We start from the raw sequence: 15,534 nt of genomic DNA on the forward strand, positions 1-15,534 counted from the left end.
AATATAACAGTACTATACACTGCACTCCTGAATATAATAGTACTATACACTGTACCCCTGAATATTATAGTACTATACACTGTGCTCCTGAATATAATAGTACTATACACTGCGCCCCTGAATATAATGGTACTAGATACTGCGCTCCTGAAAATAATAGTATTATACACTAGGCCCCTGAATTAACTTGTGTCAAACACTGTAAAGTAAAACACCATACACTAACAATGCCCCCTGTAGATAGCGACAGTCACAATGCCCCCTGTAGATAGTGCCAGTTACAAGGCCCTCTGTAGAAAATGCCCCATGTAGATAGCACCAGTTACAATGCCCTTTTTAGATAATGTCCCCGTAGATAGCACTAGTTACAATGCCCTATGTAGATAACGTCCTCTGTAGATTGTGCCAGTTACAATGCCCTTTTTAGATAATGTCCCCGTAGATAACGCTGGTTGCAATGCCCTTTTTAGATAATGTCCCCCGTAGATAGCACTAGTTACTGATTGTAGATTTTTTTATTCTTAGCAAGTAACAAGCACAGGACATTTCCACACAAAATGACAGTAACCTACTGACATACAAACATAATAAACATAGTAAACATAACATGTCAGCCAATACATACATCTGTAACAACATATTTAAACAGCAGATAGTGATAATCGGTCAAGTAAAAAAAAAACCCTACTTGAGCCATCCTGTTTTCCAATAAGAAGCACCCATGTCTTTATCATATGCTATTATATTCTCTGGGGAGAAGAGTGAGCGAGCTTTTTAGCCAAACGTGCCAATGACGTTTAAGTGCAATCAATTGTGATGGGTTAGAGGCTAATGCAAATTCGTGATGCATATGGGAGTTAACCTTAGCACATAAATCGGTAATTGTTGGGGTAGTAGAAGATTTCCAATATGAAGCCACACACTTCCGAGCTGAAGTTAAAATATGCACCGCAGGCTAGCGGTGGTCTGGAGACATCTCTGCTATCCTGATATTCAATAAGGCCATATCTGAGGCTGGAGGAACATCATAACCAGCCACCAAGGAAATCATCTGAAAAGTAGCCTCCCAGAACACTTTGACTATTGGGCAGGACCACCACATATACTCAAATGTTCCTACTTGCCCACATTGTCTCCAACAGAGACTTGAGTATCCCGGAATAACATGAACCAATCGAGAAGGGTAAAGATACCAACGTAAATGTATTTTTTTTACTTGTTCCAAGTGATTCACACAACGAGAGGAACGCATCAGCCAATCGCAAGCTCTTCTCCACAGTCACAGTTGTCAGAATATTCAAATCATGATCCCATTTGTGCATATATATGGCAATTTCTCATCCATATTCCCCAACCTCAACAATGCTTTATATGCAGTAGACATCCCCCTCATATGGTTTTTATAGCCCAACATATATCTGTGAATTGGAGACGATGTGCTTACAACCTGCTGCTGAGGACACTTTTGAAGAGCATGACGAATTTGCAAGTATTGATAGAATGCCAGCTTTGGTAGAGTGGCTTCACAGCTTAGGTTCTCAAATTACCTAAAAATAGAATTACAATAGAATTTATCTATAGTATCTATCCCTGACCTGCTCCACAACTGGAAATTCGAGTGGGGTATATGATATTCTAAACTTTTTAAAGAGAGATATTTAAATGGGATCTGTATATACGATATATGTTTTAACAAATATCTCCAAACACCCAAAGTAGCCTGCATAGATACCAAAGGAGTATTTGTAACAGACTGTTGTAAACATTCCGCCTCCAAAAGAAGTCTAGTAGATTGACACTTAGTAAAGGTTTTTTCTATCTGAATCCATTTATGGTCAGCAACAGGATTCCACCACTCCCGCAATGTATAAATTAAAGAGGCTCTGTGGTACAAAGCGAGATTAGGAACACCCATGCCTCCTAGTTTAATCGGTTGGTATAGTACCTTACGTGATACCCTGGAATATCCATTAGCCCATATAAACTTCCCAACTAGTGCCTGTAATTTATTGATATGAGTATTAGAAAACTTATAGGGAAAACATCTCATTATATATAAATTTTTTGGTAAATACAACATTTTGAAACTATGGATTCTTGCTATCCAAGACATTTCAAGTTTGGCAACTCTCTCCAGCTCACTCTGAAGATGTTTAATCAAAGTATCCACATTACGATCTATGAAAGACCTGGTAGGAAAGGTCAATTCCACCCCCAAATACAGAAGTCCATCATTCACCCAGACAAAGGAATATAGTAGTTTTAAGGAGCGCAAGGAATTGTCTGTCATAACAAAAAGTTAAGATGAGAGTTTTGGACACATTTAATTTATAGTATGATACTTTAGTAAAGGTGTCCAACACCCCCATTATGGCTGGGATAGATGATTCTGGTTTAGTACATGTGATAATAACATCATCTGCTAAAGACCCAGATGGTGATATCCTCCCCCCCCCCCCACAAGAATACCCGAGATGCCATCATGTGAACGAATACACTCTACTAACGGTTCCTTTACTAAGGCAAATATTACCAGGGACAACGGGTAACCCTGCCTGGTCCCATTGCTAATAGAACGACTATCTGACAAGAAACCTAATGCCAATACTCTTGCATTGGGGGATACATATAAAGCCATAATAGCCTTCTTAATATCTCCCACTAACCCAAATTTAGAAAGAACAGCTTCCAAATAGTCCCAGTGCACCCTGTCAAATGCTTTTTCTGCATCTAAAGACAGAAATGCACTTGGGACCCTAGACATCTAGACCACTTGCAAAAGATCTACCATACGCCATGTACCATCCCTAGACTGCCTGCCCGCTACAAATCCCACTTGATCCGAAGAAATCAAAGTAGGGAATACATCTTGTAAACGTAAAGCTAGCAACTTGGCATACATTTTTAAATCACAGTTAAACAATGCTATAGGTCTAAAATCTTCTGGTTTAGTTGGAGACTTCCCTTATTTAGGCAAAGCCGAGATAATAGCTTCAGAGCTCAGTACAGCGATAGAGCTAGAAGTTTGCCAAGAAACATATAGACGTAACAAATATGGTGACAACTCATCTATAATATAGCACTAGTTACAATGCCCTATGTAGATAACGTCCCCTGTAGATTGTGCCAGTTACAATGCCCTTTTTAGATAATGTCCCCTGTAGATAACGCTAGTTACAATTCCCTCTGTAGATAATGTCCCCTGTAGATAGTGCCAGTTACAATGCCCTATGTAGATAATGTCCCCTGTAGGTTGTGCCAGTTACAATGCCCTAAGTAGAAAATTACCCCTGTAGATAGCGCCACTTACAATGTCCTCTGTAGATAATGCCCCCTGCATCTTTTACTCCCAACGCTGCCCAGAGCAAAAAAAAAACTTTCTCACCTGACCCTGTTCTCGCTTCTTCCTCCAGCGCCACAGGACTGGTCAGAGACCAGACGGCGTCATCCAATGTAATGGCGCAGTCGGCCTAATGACATCATCGCGCTGACTATGTCATTAGTAAATTGCGGAATGGGAGGAAGGGAACGGATAGTTCCCTGTCTCGCCAGCTCTACAGTAAGCAATTATATCCTCATCCTAAGAATGCGGATATAATTGGGTGAGAGGTCCCACTTCACTCCGGTTCTCTGAACCGGCTGTAAATTTAACAGCTGGGAGAACCGGGGCAAACTTCCAGCCTCCGGCCCCGGGCACTTGCCCAGATTGCCCTCATTATAATCCGCCCCTGGCCACTATAAAAAGAACTACTACTTACCATAAATAACAACGACCAACAAGACTTATTCAGCTTGAGGTGCTTTGGGCCCACCAGAGAAAGTTATTCTGAGGGCCTACCCCTAGAACAAATATACACTTTTTTTTAATTATAAATCCCGCTGTTATAATTGGATACACAGGGCATATAATCAATAAGGACTTACAAATCCAAAAAGTTAATAAACCCTAGAAGCAACCTTGTCTAGCTACTTGTCAGTACTGCTGAGTCCTGTTCTGTTATAGGGTTAGCCCCATTATCATTCTGAAGTTTGGGCCTGCTGGAGGATACTGTGATCCTATGGTGGGCCAGTCTAAACCAGAACTACTAATTATTGAAAGTTACTGCAAAAGAAACCAATGAGATCCAATCCGATCACTAGTTCATATTCCAAACAATTAGAATAAAATGGTGTATAAGAGTGGTTTTTTTAGCTAAATTTGGCTTGGGCTAAAAGGGCAATATCTTTAGGCATGTGGCCTTCAGTCCCTTTTTTTTTTCTAAGGTATTTTGTTTTACACAACGTAAAAAACCCCCAACTCAAACATTAGAAAATAGCTAATAATTACTTAATGTAAACTTTACTTTCATTGCCCCTTACCCCTCTTCCCACTTTAAACCCTACTAGGATGAATATACTTACAAATTACACTTTATTTTCATTTGATTTCTTTCTTGGAAAATAATTCTTGTAAGCTTGTTGAGCTATGAATTAAACTAGAAGAGAGATTGTAGTAATAATATCCCAGACTGTTGGATGCAGCCTGTCATCGGTGGGCCTCACGACAACCAATTAATAAAGGGTTGTGCCGTCACTCAGGCCGTATTGAGTGCCAGGATTATAGATTGAGCAATACAGCAACTAGGACCTTTTCTGGAATATCTTCCTTTATTATTGTGAACAATCAGTTCCCCATCTTATATACCACTCTGTATTATTTGCTCATGTCATACTTAGTGACCATGACCACAGCCTTTATCCTTCAGCCTAGTTACAGACAATACATTTTCTCTGGACTTAAACGGATTATTTGAGATTTAAAAAGGGTCTCGTATTGTTCAAAGAAGAGTGCCAGTCCTGTCCTTGGTTTGCATCTAGTGCTGCAGCTCAGCTCTGTTCGTGTAAATGGAACCGAGCTGCAATACCAGCTACAGCCCATGACAAGAGTGGCGCTGTTTCTGGGGAAAAAACAAACAAACAGTTCCATCTTGTAATCTTAGACAACCTCTTTATTTTTGTTTTCCTCTTGCTTAAAGGCAAAAAAATGAAAAAGAAGGAATCAAAGTGAAAGCAAAGGCTGTTAGTCCAATCAAAATTGTAAGTAAACCATTGTTTTACTGAATATACGTGTATCTCCTAAATAAATATAAATATATATATATATATTTATATATATGTGAATTGGATAATAAGCAGTGCTAAGATAGAACTCAATAGTGAAATAATAATAATAATAATAATAGAATTAGGCTGTGCTCATAGAGGTCAGATTTGACATAGGCCTGTTCACACAAAAAATTTTTGCAGGCAGAAAAAATCTGCCTCAGAATTCCTTCAAGAATTTTGAGACAGATTTTGAAATGCCTGCACTTTTTTTTCCTTTAGTTCTCGTAGCGTTTTTCGCCCACGGCCATTGAAGCTAATGCAAGGACCGTGGGAAGAAATGCACGAAGGCTCTAAAACTAGCGCAGCAGGTTCTTCTGCCTCCCATTGATTTCAAAAGAACATGACGCTTTTATTCCTGCGAGCGGTCAAAAGCCGCCCAGGAAAAACAAACTGCCTCTGCCTCCCATTGAAATCAATGGGGGGGGGGGGGCGAATTCGGTAGTTTTTTGGCACGGTTTCCACGTCGAAATCAGCACCAAAAACGTCTGTGTGAACAGGACCGTAGGCATATCCTACATATTTTTGCAGGATCCGTGGCAGAAATCTTAAGCTTATCTTGGATTTCTGCTGTAGATGTGCAGTTTGATGTAGATCCGCACAAGGATTAGCCCCATTTAATGTTGGACCTCTGGGGACCATTACAGAGTCAGTTCCTACCATTGGATCCTCTGGGCAGCCAGTCTGAACTCGGGCAGAACTAGACATAATTAAAGGCTATGGATGCCTTTTTGAGGGCATTTTTTATTTTTTTAATAAATATATTAGTCAGTGTGATTTACTGTAACTTTGTAATTAGTCTTTATTAAAAATTAATTTTACTTTTGGAGATATAGCTGTTCTATATTCTCCATACCGAGCAGCTGTATCTCTCGTTTTACACTAAATACATCAGTCCCGCGGACCTGACAGGTTCAGTGCCGGCGGGTCCTGCGTGTCTGTGACAAGCAGGATCCATCTGTAATCGATCACATCTACCTTCGTAACTTTGTTCTTGACATGTACTAAACTTAAATCTAATTTTCGTTTTAAATCTGTTTTTATTTAGTTTCGCTTTGCAGATTGGTTGGATGTACTCTACATGATCATTGGATCTCTCGGTGCACTCTGCAATGGAATCTGCCTTCCTTTAATGCACATTGTATTTGGTGAAATGACTGACAGTATCTTGTGTCACAACTCAACACAAAATTCATGTAAGAACCAAAGTTAATGTTAACCGTAAAAAAATATTACGGTACTGTAAATAGAACATAAGAAAGTTGCCATAATTGGTTTAATTGCATTAAAATATGACATGCTGGCTGAACTGCATTATTTCTAAATTGGTTTGAAAAAGGTGGGTGGGGTCTTACAGAAATGGCGTAGTTCTGTATTGAGTGCCAAATTTCCCCAAATGGCTACTACATTCCATTTTACCCAATGCTCCGGTTCAGTGTTAACATTGACTGACTGTGTGTGTCAAGCATAACTATGTCAGGACTTATAATATGTATATTGTTATGTTTTCTGCTTACAGCTCAATGTGAACAGTTCAAACCAATAGAAGAACAGATGACACTGTAAGTTCTATGAGCTGTGTATATTATTCTACTAATATCTGCCATACACATAAGAGAATTGTAAAATGAAGGGTTGTTCTCCTGACAGCTACCTCTCAGTAGGGCTGCACCTAGCCTTTCTGCTGCCTGAGGCAATTAGTGAAATGGCGTCCCCCACCCGCACCATAGGGTAGAGGACAGCCACACATACCAAAGAAAAGAAAATACTGTATAACGTTCTAAAAATCCTGAAAAAATGCTGTCGTTTATTAGTTACCTGCAGATAAATGACAAACCTACCCACCTGCTCTCTCTATATTACACTCTATTATAGATCTATATGTGCACATTCAACATCATAATCGTGCACAGTCCATTAAAGTTAGGAAAAGTTTGCCACTTTTTTTCCCGCAAGAACCAAACTTAGTCAATAATACTGGAACTAACCTTAGTAAATAAATACAGTACTAGAACCAAGCTCAGTAGATAAATACAGCCCCAGAACCAAGCTCAGTACATAAATACAGCCCCCAAAACCAAACAAGGTACATAAATACAGCCCCCAGTACCAAGCTCAGTACATCAATACAGCCCCAGAACCAAGCTCAGTACATATACAGTATACAGCACCAGAACAAAGCTCAGTACATCAATACAGCACCAGAACCAAGCTCAGTACATCAATACAGCCCCAGAACCAAGCTCAGTACATCAATACAGCCCCAGAACCAAGCTCAGAACATAAAGGCTGGGTTCACACGACCTATTTTCAGGCGTAAACGAGGCGTATTATGCCTCGTTTTACATCTGAAAATAGGGCTACAATACGTCGGCAAACATCTGCCCATTCATTTGAATGGGTTTGCCGACGTACTGTGCAGATGACCTGTAATTTACGCGTCGTCATTTGACAGCTGTCAAACGACGACGTGTAAATTGACTGCCTCGGCAAAGAAGTGCAGGGCACTTCTTTGCAACGTAATTTGAGCCGTTCTTCATTGAACTCAATGAAGAGCAGCTCAAGATTTACGAGCGTCACAGACGCCTCGCATAATAAAAGGAGGAGCATTTACGGCTGAAACGAGGCAGCTGTTTTCTCCTGAAAACAGTCTGTCTTTCAGAAGTAAATGCCTGCTATCGTGTGAACATACCCAAATACAGCACCAGAACAAAGCTCAGTACATAAATACAGCCTCCAGAACCAAACAAGGTACATAAATACAGCCCCCAGAACCAAGCTCAGTACATCAATACAGCCCCAGAACCAAGCTCAGTACTTATACAGTATACAGCACCAGAACCAAGCTCAGTACATCAATACAGCCCTAGAACCAACCTCAGTACATCAATACAGCCCCAGAACCAAGCTCAGTACATCAATACAGCCCCTGAACTAAGCTCAGTACATCAATACAGCCCCAGAACCAAGCTCAGTACATCAATACAGCCCCAGAACCAAGCTTAGCACAAAAACACAGCACCAGAACAAAGCTCAGTATATAAATTCAGCCTCAGAACCAAACAAGGTACATAAATACAGCCCCCAGAACCAAGCTTGGTACACAAATACGACACCAGAAGCAAGCTAATTACACAAATACAGTATCAAAACCAAGTTCAGTTCACAAATATAATGTCAGACTATGCATAGTTAATAATTACAGTCCCAGAACTAAGCTTAGTAGAGAGATGAATCATGACTGGCCTAAGTAGAGTCATGTGTTATTTAAACCATTTAACTTTTATTCACCCTTTTTTGCCCACCACCAAATAACGACACGTGACAACCGAGGTTGCATGTGAAATGGCCACAGCAGCCGTTTATTTATTTACATTATTTTAAATGCAATTTAATCCGAAACATTCGGATAACTCCTGTAGGAATTCGACCAGAGAATTCCTCCTATAATTCACATGACCCAACATGGGTCAGAATCAGAAATAACAATCAACATTATTAACACTTAACAGAGCAGGGGAAGTCCTTGAAGCCATTTAAACCGGATTTCCTTTAAGTTAGCCATCTGCAAACCACCACAAACTCTTTACCTCCAGCCGTAAACCAGCTCGGAGGCACCGCTCACCTTTGCAGATGGCTCCAACCACCAGAAGACCACTTCAAAGGGATAACACCCTATGAAGTCTTCAAATGATATACCTTTTTGGGGGACGCATACCCCCGATGCGACCCCCCCCCCACCATTTTGTACTGACCAACCTCAAGGACTCCCCCCGCCACAGCGAAACAGGCCTTGACTACCTTAAGCCTGTGAGTCCCTCCATACCACAACCGCCCTCTCAATTCCTTCTACTAAGGCCAGACTCCACAGATCAATTCCAACCTCGGTCAAATGTACCCCATCACTCCGCCAATAATTTCCAACTCCAGACTCCAAATCCCTATGTCGAACACAAATGCCCCCGTTCTTGGCAACAAAACGTGATACCGCCCGGTTCAGCTTAATGCAGGCTTTATTAACCCTCCCGACCAAAGAATCACTAAGGATGGATAAGACGCCCACAGACACAACAAATCGTGCTTTATATCCCGCACTAGCTCGCGAAAAGGGCGTACTCCCAGATCGTTCCCCCCAACATGTAACACCAAATCCATATCTAGCTGAGAGTATGTTTGAAACTCGGTCAATACCCGGCTCCATAACATTCCTCGAAATCCCAGCCAATGTAAAACCGCATCTTGCCGCGGAATACGAAGCTGGCAGCCATCCGGGCGAACGTCCGCCCGCAGTGCCTCCCAATGCACATAAGAATGTCCTAACAGCCAAACTAAACAGGGGCGATGATCTGAAATGAAAGGACAAACAAACGCAAATAAAGGCCATCAGAAACAATTTACAAACTCACAACAAATGAGGGCGCACGTAAGTCCTAAACCTATTAGACTCCCAGCGGACAATGAGACGCACATCCTCGTCATCCAACCCCCAGCTTCTGTAGCCGCGCCGATCCTGAACGAGTGAGAAGAGTAACACCCATACCCAACTCCAACCTCAGCCAAGCATTTTTTGAATACAGCATCAAATTGATACCTGGACAAAAACTAGCCATTCTCATGGCGGAGCAATGGCGACTCAGGCACCTCGCCACGTGGCTTGAACGCAACCATACAAGCAATCGGACACATCGCTGACCCGGGGAGGGCAAACAACACTATCCGCTTACCCTGTCCCAATTGATCAGTCTTGGACCGCCGCAAAAACAACCCGAGTCTATCCCCGTATAGACCCACATCCGCCTGTCGCAATCCCCCAGCCTTCGCCGTACTAGGAGAAACCAACTCCCCAATTCTGAGTGCTCCAAATAACGCGAGGGAAAAAGCCAACCGAAACAACTCTACCTCATAAGGCGAATTACAAACAGCCCCCAGCGATGCGCCCAGCGAACCAAGGAGGGTAAAAGACACGGGTCACCTCTGATCTGCTTCAGCCCTGCCATGCCGCAAACCTTTCAAAGCTTGCCTTACTAGAAAATGCTTGGACACATCCTGTAAACCCCGTAATTTAAATCCAAACGCCAAACCAGCAACGAAACGATTCACCTTAGCCAGAGAAAACCCCGCCTCCCAAGCATCCCCCAACCAGTACAACAATGCCACCAACCTGTCTTGCTCTGTGCTGACGTTACCCAACACTCTTACCCACTCCTTCCACTGCTGCCAACAAGCCGAATAAGCGTTCCAAGTCGCACTAGCCAACGACCGTTCAATCAGCCTGTCCACGGGACCGAAACCAGATCCCAGAGATGCTCCGGGCAAGCCAAGCCGAACAGATCCGCTCCCGGTGCCAATTGACGAAAGCGATCCCACTGCGAGCGAGAAAGAGCATCAGCAATACATTTGGAAACCCCTGGTACATGAACCGCAATTACCCACGCGTTTAACGACAAGCACACCAACACTAGGTGACGCAACAACTGAACCACAGGTGGAGAAGATGCTGATAAGTTGTTAATTGCTAACACCACCCCCATGTTATCGCAGTGGAAACAAACCTTTTTATCCCTGAGCCTGTCCCCCAAATGGTCGCCGCAACCACGATGGGGAACAGCTCGAGCAGGGCCAGAATCTGCGTAAGGCCACTGATCACCCAGCTGTCCAGCCAGTTCCCCGCACACCATTGACCTCCTGCATACGCGCCAAAACCCCCGGACCCCGCCGCATCTGTAAACAACTCCAACTCGCTCATATCTTGCACCGGTGACATCCACAACGATCTACCATTATATTGCCCGAGGAACGCATCCCATACCTGCAGATCTGCCCTGTGTTCCAGCCCAAGCCTCACAAAATGATGGGATGCCCGGATACCCGCCGTCGCTGCCGCCAGTCGCCTACTAAAAATTCTACCCATTGGCATAATCCGACAGGCAAAATTCAACTTCCCCAGCAGCGACTGGAGCTCACGCAAAGTGATCTTCAATCGGCAGGCCCGCCTCACCTCATGCCGCAATGGCAGTAATTTATCCTCAAGCAGCCTGCACTCCATAGCAACCGAATCAATTGCGATCCCCAAAAAACAGATGGCAGAGACCGGGCCCTCAGTTTTACCAGGCGCCAAAGGAATTCCAAAATCCGTCGCAACCTTCTGCAAGGAATACAATAAGTTACCGCAAACAGGGGAACCGCTAGGGCCGACACACAAAAAATCATCAAGATAATGTATCAATGAGTCCACCCCTGCTACGGCTTTCGTCACCCATTCCATGAAGCTACTAAAAGCCTCAAAGTATGCGCAAGAAAGAGAACACCCCATGACTGCAGGGCACTTCTTTGCCACGTAATTTGAGCTGTTCTTCATTAAACTCAATGAAGCACAGCTCAAGATTTACGAGCGTCTCAGACGGCTCGCAAAATGCGAGGAGGAGCATTTACGTGTGAAACGAGGCAGCTGTTAACAGTCTGTCTTTTCACACGTAAATGCCTATCATCGTGTGAACATACCCTAAGCCCTCCGTGCTGCCGTCCAGCCTCGTCTTGAAGTCTGTTTAACCGCTGCTGTGTAACACTCATAGTTTGTATAATGTGAAACTGCAACTCAGGTGACGTCTTCTCTGATTTGGAGTCACTCTCTTTTCTTCTCTATTCAGCCCAGACCAGACCCTAAATTTAATTCAGACCCCAAAACAGAAGTCTAACTTAGTTCAGATCCCAGACCAGATCTCTAAATTATTTCAGACCCATACACCTAGCGGATTTGTTACAATTTTTTCCACAGCAAAATCCGCATGTGTTATGTGGGGATTTTGCTGCGTGTTCACTGCTGATTTCCCTCCTTCTACATTTAAAACAGTGAAATCCACTGTGAACAACCACAACAGAATGAGCTTGCTTACGGATTTGAAAATCCACAGCATGCTCTGATTTCTAGGCAGAAAATGTTCCACAGCATGTGGGTGAGATTTATTGAAATCTCATTCACACGGCTGGTACTGTAATCTGCTGCAGATTTTCTGCGTGCATAAAATCTGCAGCATTTATGTCCCATGTATACCCAGCCTTATGGTCCTGCTCTGCGGTGCCTGGGTGCACCATTTCTAGTTGCGGTTTTGCTGCGATTTGCACAAGATCACTGCAGACATGCTGTGAATTTTCAGCGAGTTTGTACAAATTAGGGCAAAACTGTGATATGTCAAAAACATGTAGGGTGCAAGTTTTTTTTTTATTATTTATTTTCAATCTTAGGCCTCATTTACACGAACGTGATATACGTCCGTGCGACTCGCGTGCTTTTCACGCAGGTCGCATGGACCTATACAAGTCTATGGGGGCATGCAGACAGTCCGTGAGTTTTGCTCAGCGTGAGTGCGCTGAAAAAAACTCACGACATGTTCTAAAATTCTGAGTTTTTCGCGCATCACGCACCCATTGAAGTCAATGGGTGCGTGAAAACCACGCAGGTCGCACGGAAGCAATTCCGTGCGAACTGCGTGATTCGCGAAAAAGCTGTCAAACTCTGAATGTAAACAGAAAAGCACCACGTGCTTTTCTGTTTACTAACATCCAAACGGAGTGTCTTAGAGATGAGCGAACTGTCCGAACCGAGCTGAACTTCACCGGGTTCGGCCGAACTCGTTTTGACCGAACCCGGCAAAAAATGTTCCGGTACGCGACGTCAGGAGACAGTCACTGTCCAGGGTGCTGAAAGAGTTAAACTGGTTCAGCACCCTGAACAGTGACTTCCGATCCCAATATACGTGAACGTGTAAAATAAAAAAAAGTTCTGACTTACCGATAACTCCCGGCTTCTTCCTCCAGTCTGACCTCCCGGGATGACAATTCAGTCCAAGTGACAGCTGCAGCCAATCACAAGCCAAGCACAGGCTGCAGCGGTCACATGGACTGCCGCGTCATCCAGGGAGGTGGGGCCAGATGTCAAGAGAGGCTCGTCACCAAGGACGCGTCACCAAGGCAACGGCCGGGAAGTTCTCGGTAAGTACGAACCTCTTTTTTTTTTTAACAGGTTACTCGATATGGTGATCGGAATTCACTGTCGAGGGTGCTGAAAGAGTTACTGCCGATCAGTTAACTCTTTCAGCACCCTGGACAGTGACTGACGTTGACCAGCCTCATCTCTATGATGGCGGCTGCGCGAAAATCATGCAGCCGCGCATCATACACTGATGACACACGGAGCTGTCAAGTGCCTTTTGCGCACGCAAAACGCTGCATTTTTTTGCGTGCGCAAAACACACACGCTCGTGTAAATCAGGCCTTAGGCTTGTGTGCAGCTCAACCATGGAGATCCATTTCATGAAGCTTCCTACGCACGTTTTTTTTGTGCTGCTGTCACTTTCACAGGCAGCTTAAAACTCTGTAGTGAGGGATGCAACAGGATCGGCGATTTTTATGCGACACACCCTTCAAGACTCGGCGGCCACACTCTGTGAGATTGCGTGATCTACTGCTAAGTAATTGAGCTGTTACTTCTAGACGCTTCCACAACACAATAATAGCACTTACAGTTCACCAGGGCAGATATTGCAGAAAAGACATTTCACAAATTGACTTGAAGTAAAGGTGGCATCCTATGACGCTCTTCAGTACGACCCATACTACATACAATGTTTGTCTATGAAGTTTGTATGGCTGTGTGCTTGATTTTATGCACCTGTTTGTAATGGGTGTGGCTGAAACACCTGAACTCAATAACTAGGAGAGGGGTCCACATATTTTTGGCCATATAGTGTATAAATGACCTTTAGGCCTTATTCACACGAACGTGTCAGTTTTGCGCGTGTAAAAACGCTGCGTTTTGCGCGCGCAAAAGTTCAGTGTGGCATCTGTATATGGTGCGTGGCTGCGTGATTTTCGCGCAGCCGGCATCATTATGATTATCATTATGATTATCATTAAGGGGCTTTTATGTTTCCCTTCACTTCTTTAACAACTGTAGCGCGAATCACGAGCGTCACCCGGAAGTTTTCCGTGTGCCGCGCGCGATTTGCACGCACCCATTGACTTCAATGGGTGCGTTCTGCGTGAAACACGGGCAAGTATAGAAAATGTCGTGAGTTTTACGCAGTGGACATACGCAGCGTGAAAATCACGACCTCTCAGAACGGCCCCATTGACTTACATAAGTCTGCGACGCGCGTGATTTCCACGTGCGTAGCACGGACGTAATACACGTTCGTGTGAATAAGGCCTTAGTGTTTCTATCCATCTGTAAATTTATGTAGTCTTTAAAAATAGGGGACTTTGGACCAGTGTACATAATAATTAGCTGGCGGTTCTTATGCAGGTTATTGTGAATGTAATTATCATTTACAGTATGCAGTAAATGCTACTTATATGTTCATATTGATATTCTGAGCTATAGAACTATTCGAAAACCAAAAATATATGGTAAAGTTTATATGCCTATAAAGAGTTTGTTTGTCCAGGATTTTTGTCTAGTTTTTACCGAAAAAAAACAAAGAAGAGGTTGGCAACCTTGATGTACCTTTTTTTTATGAAGACAGATATGAGACCTTCCTGGACAGTGCCTGGAATCAGGGAACGTCTCCCTGAATTTTTTTACTTTTTTAATGGGGTTAAGGAGTCAGAGGCCACCTTGATATTAGAGTGTGTGTTGTAGCTTCTGAATACTATTTATCTTTAATTACTTTCTTTTACAGGTTTTCTTTATACTATGCTGCTATAGGAGCAGCTGTCTTAGTTTGCGGATATGTACAAGTTTCATTTTGGGTTCTAGCTGCTGCAAGACAGACACGAAGAATACGAAAAACATTTTTCCATTCAGTATTATCTAAAGACATGGGTTGGTTTGATGTCACCAAATCTGGAGAACTTAACAGTCGTCTTACAGAGTAAGTGATACTTTTTATGTTGAAGCTTTGTTGCCTTATTTAATATTTTTGCTTTTAATTTCTAGAGACATCAATAAAATTAATGATGGGATTGGAGACAAAGTTGGCCATCTTTTGCAAAATTCTGCAACTTGTATAGCTGGATTAGTAATCGGATTGGCAAAAGGGTGGCAGCTTGCATTAGTATACATGTCTACAAGTCCACTAATGTCATTATCATCAGCATTTTGTTCTAAGGTAACTACTACATTTTACCATTGTGGTCAATAATACATACTCAATGACACCTTGCCACTTACAAGCTGGCTCAGCTGTTTCTGTAATTCCCAAAGGGTAGAATGGAGAGAGATGTGGACATGTGCGACAATCTCTCCACTCAAGCTCCATCTGGATGCAGCATATACCTACCAGACATCCATGGCACATCTTATGGATATGCCATAAATGTATCTTGTGGAAAACCCCATTTAACTGGTTTAATAAAAGTATATATTTTTAAAATGTATGAATCCAAATCCTTTAC

At 43.0% G+C, this 15,534-nt stretch overlaps 1 protein-coding gene across 2 annotated transcripts in view; it reads left to right on the forward strand.

The window, feature by feature from the left end:
* LOC142651984 (ATP-binding cassette sub-family B member 5-like) overlaps positions 1-15,534 on the forward strand; it is a 73,614-nt gene that overhangs the window by 31,428 nt on the left and 26,652 nt on the right. The window contains exons 3-7 of one of the 2 annotated variants that reach the window (XM_075827308.1): positions 5,016-5,076; positions 6,191-6,338; positions 6,662-6,704; positions 14,820-15,011; positions 15,077-15,248. In XM_075827308.1, coding sequence (XP_075683423.1) covers positions 5,016-5,076; positions 6,191-6,338; positions 6,662-6,704; positions 14,820-15,011; positions 15,077-15,248 — 616 coding nt within the window. Of the gene's footprint in view, positions 1-5,015; positions 5,077-6,190; positions 6,339-6,661; positions 6,705-14,819; positions 15,012-15,076; positions 15,249-15,534 lie in introns of those variants that run through there. The other variant, XM_075827309.1, reaches the window with a different exon arrangement.

Source organism: Rhinoderma darwinii, chromosome 5 (genome assembly GCF_050947455.1).
Source record: "Rhinoderma darwinii isolate aRhiDar2 chromosome 5, aRhiDar2.hap1, whole genome shotgun sequence".
NCBI classification, from domain to species: Eukaryota; Metazoa; Chordata; class Amphibia; order Anura; family Rhinodermatidae; genus Rhinoderma; species Rhinoderma darwinii.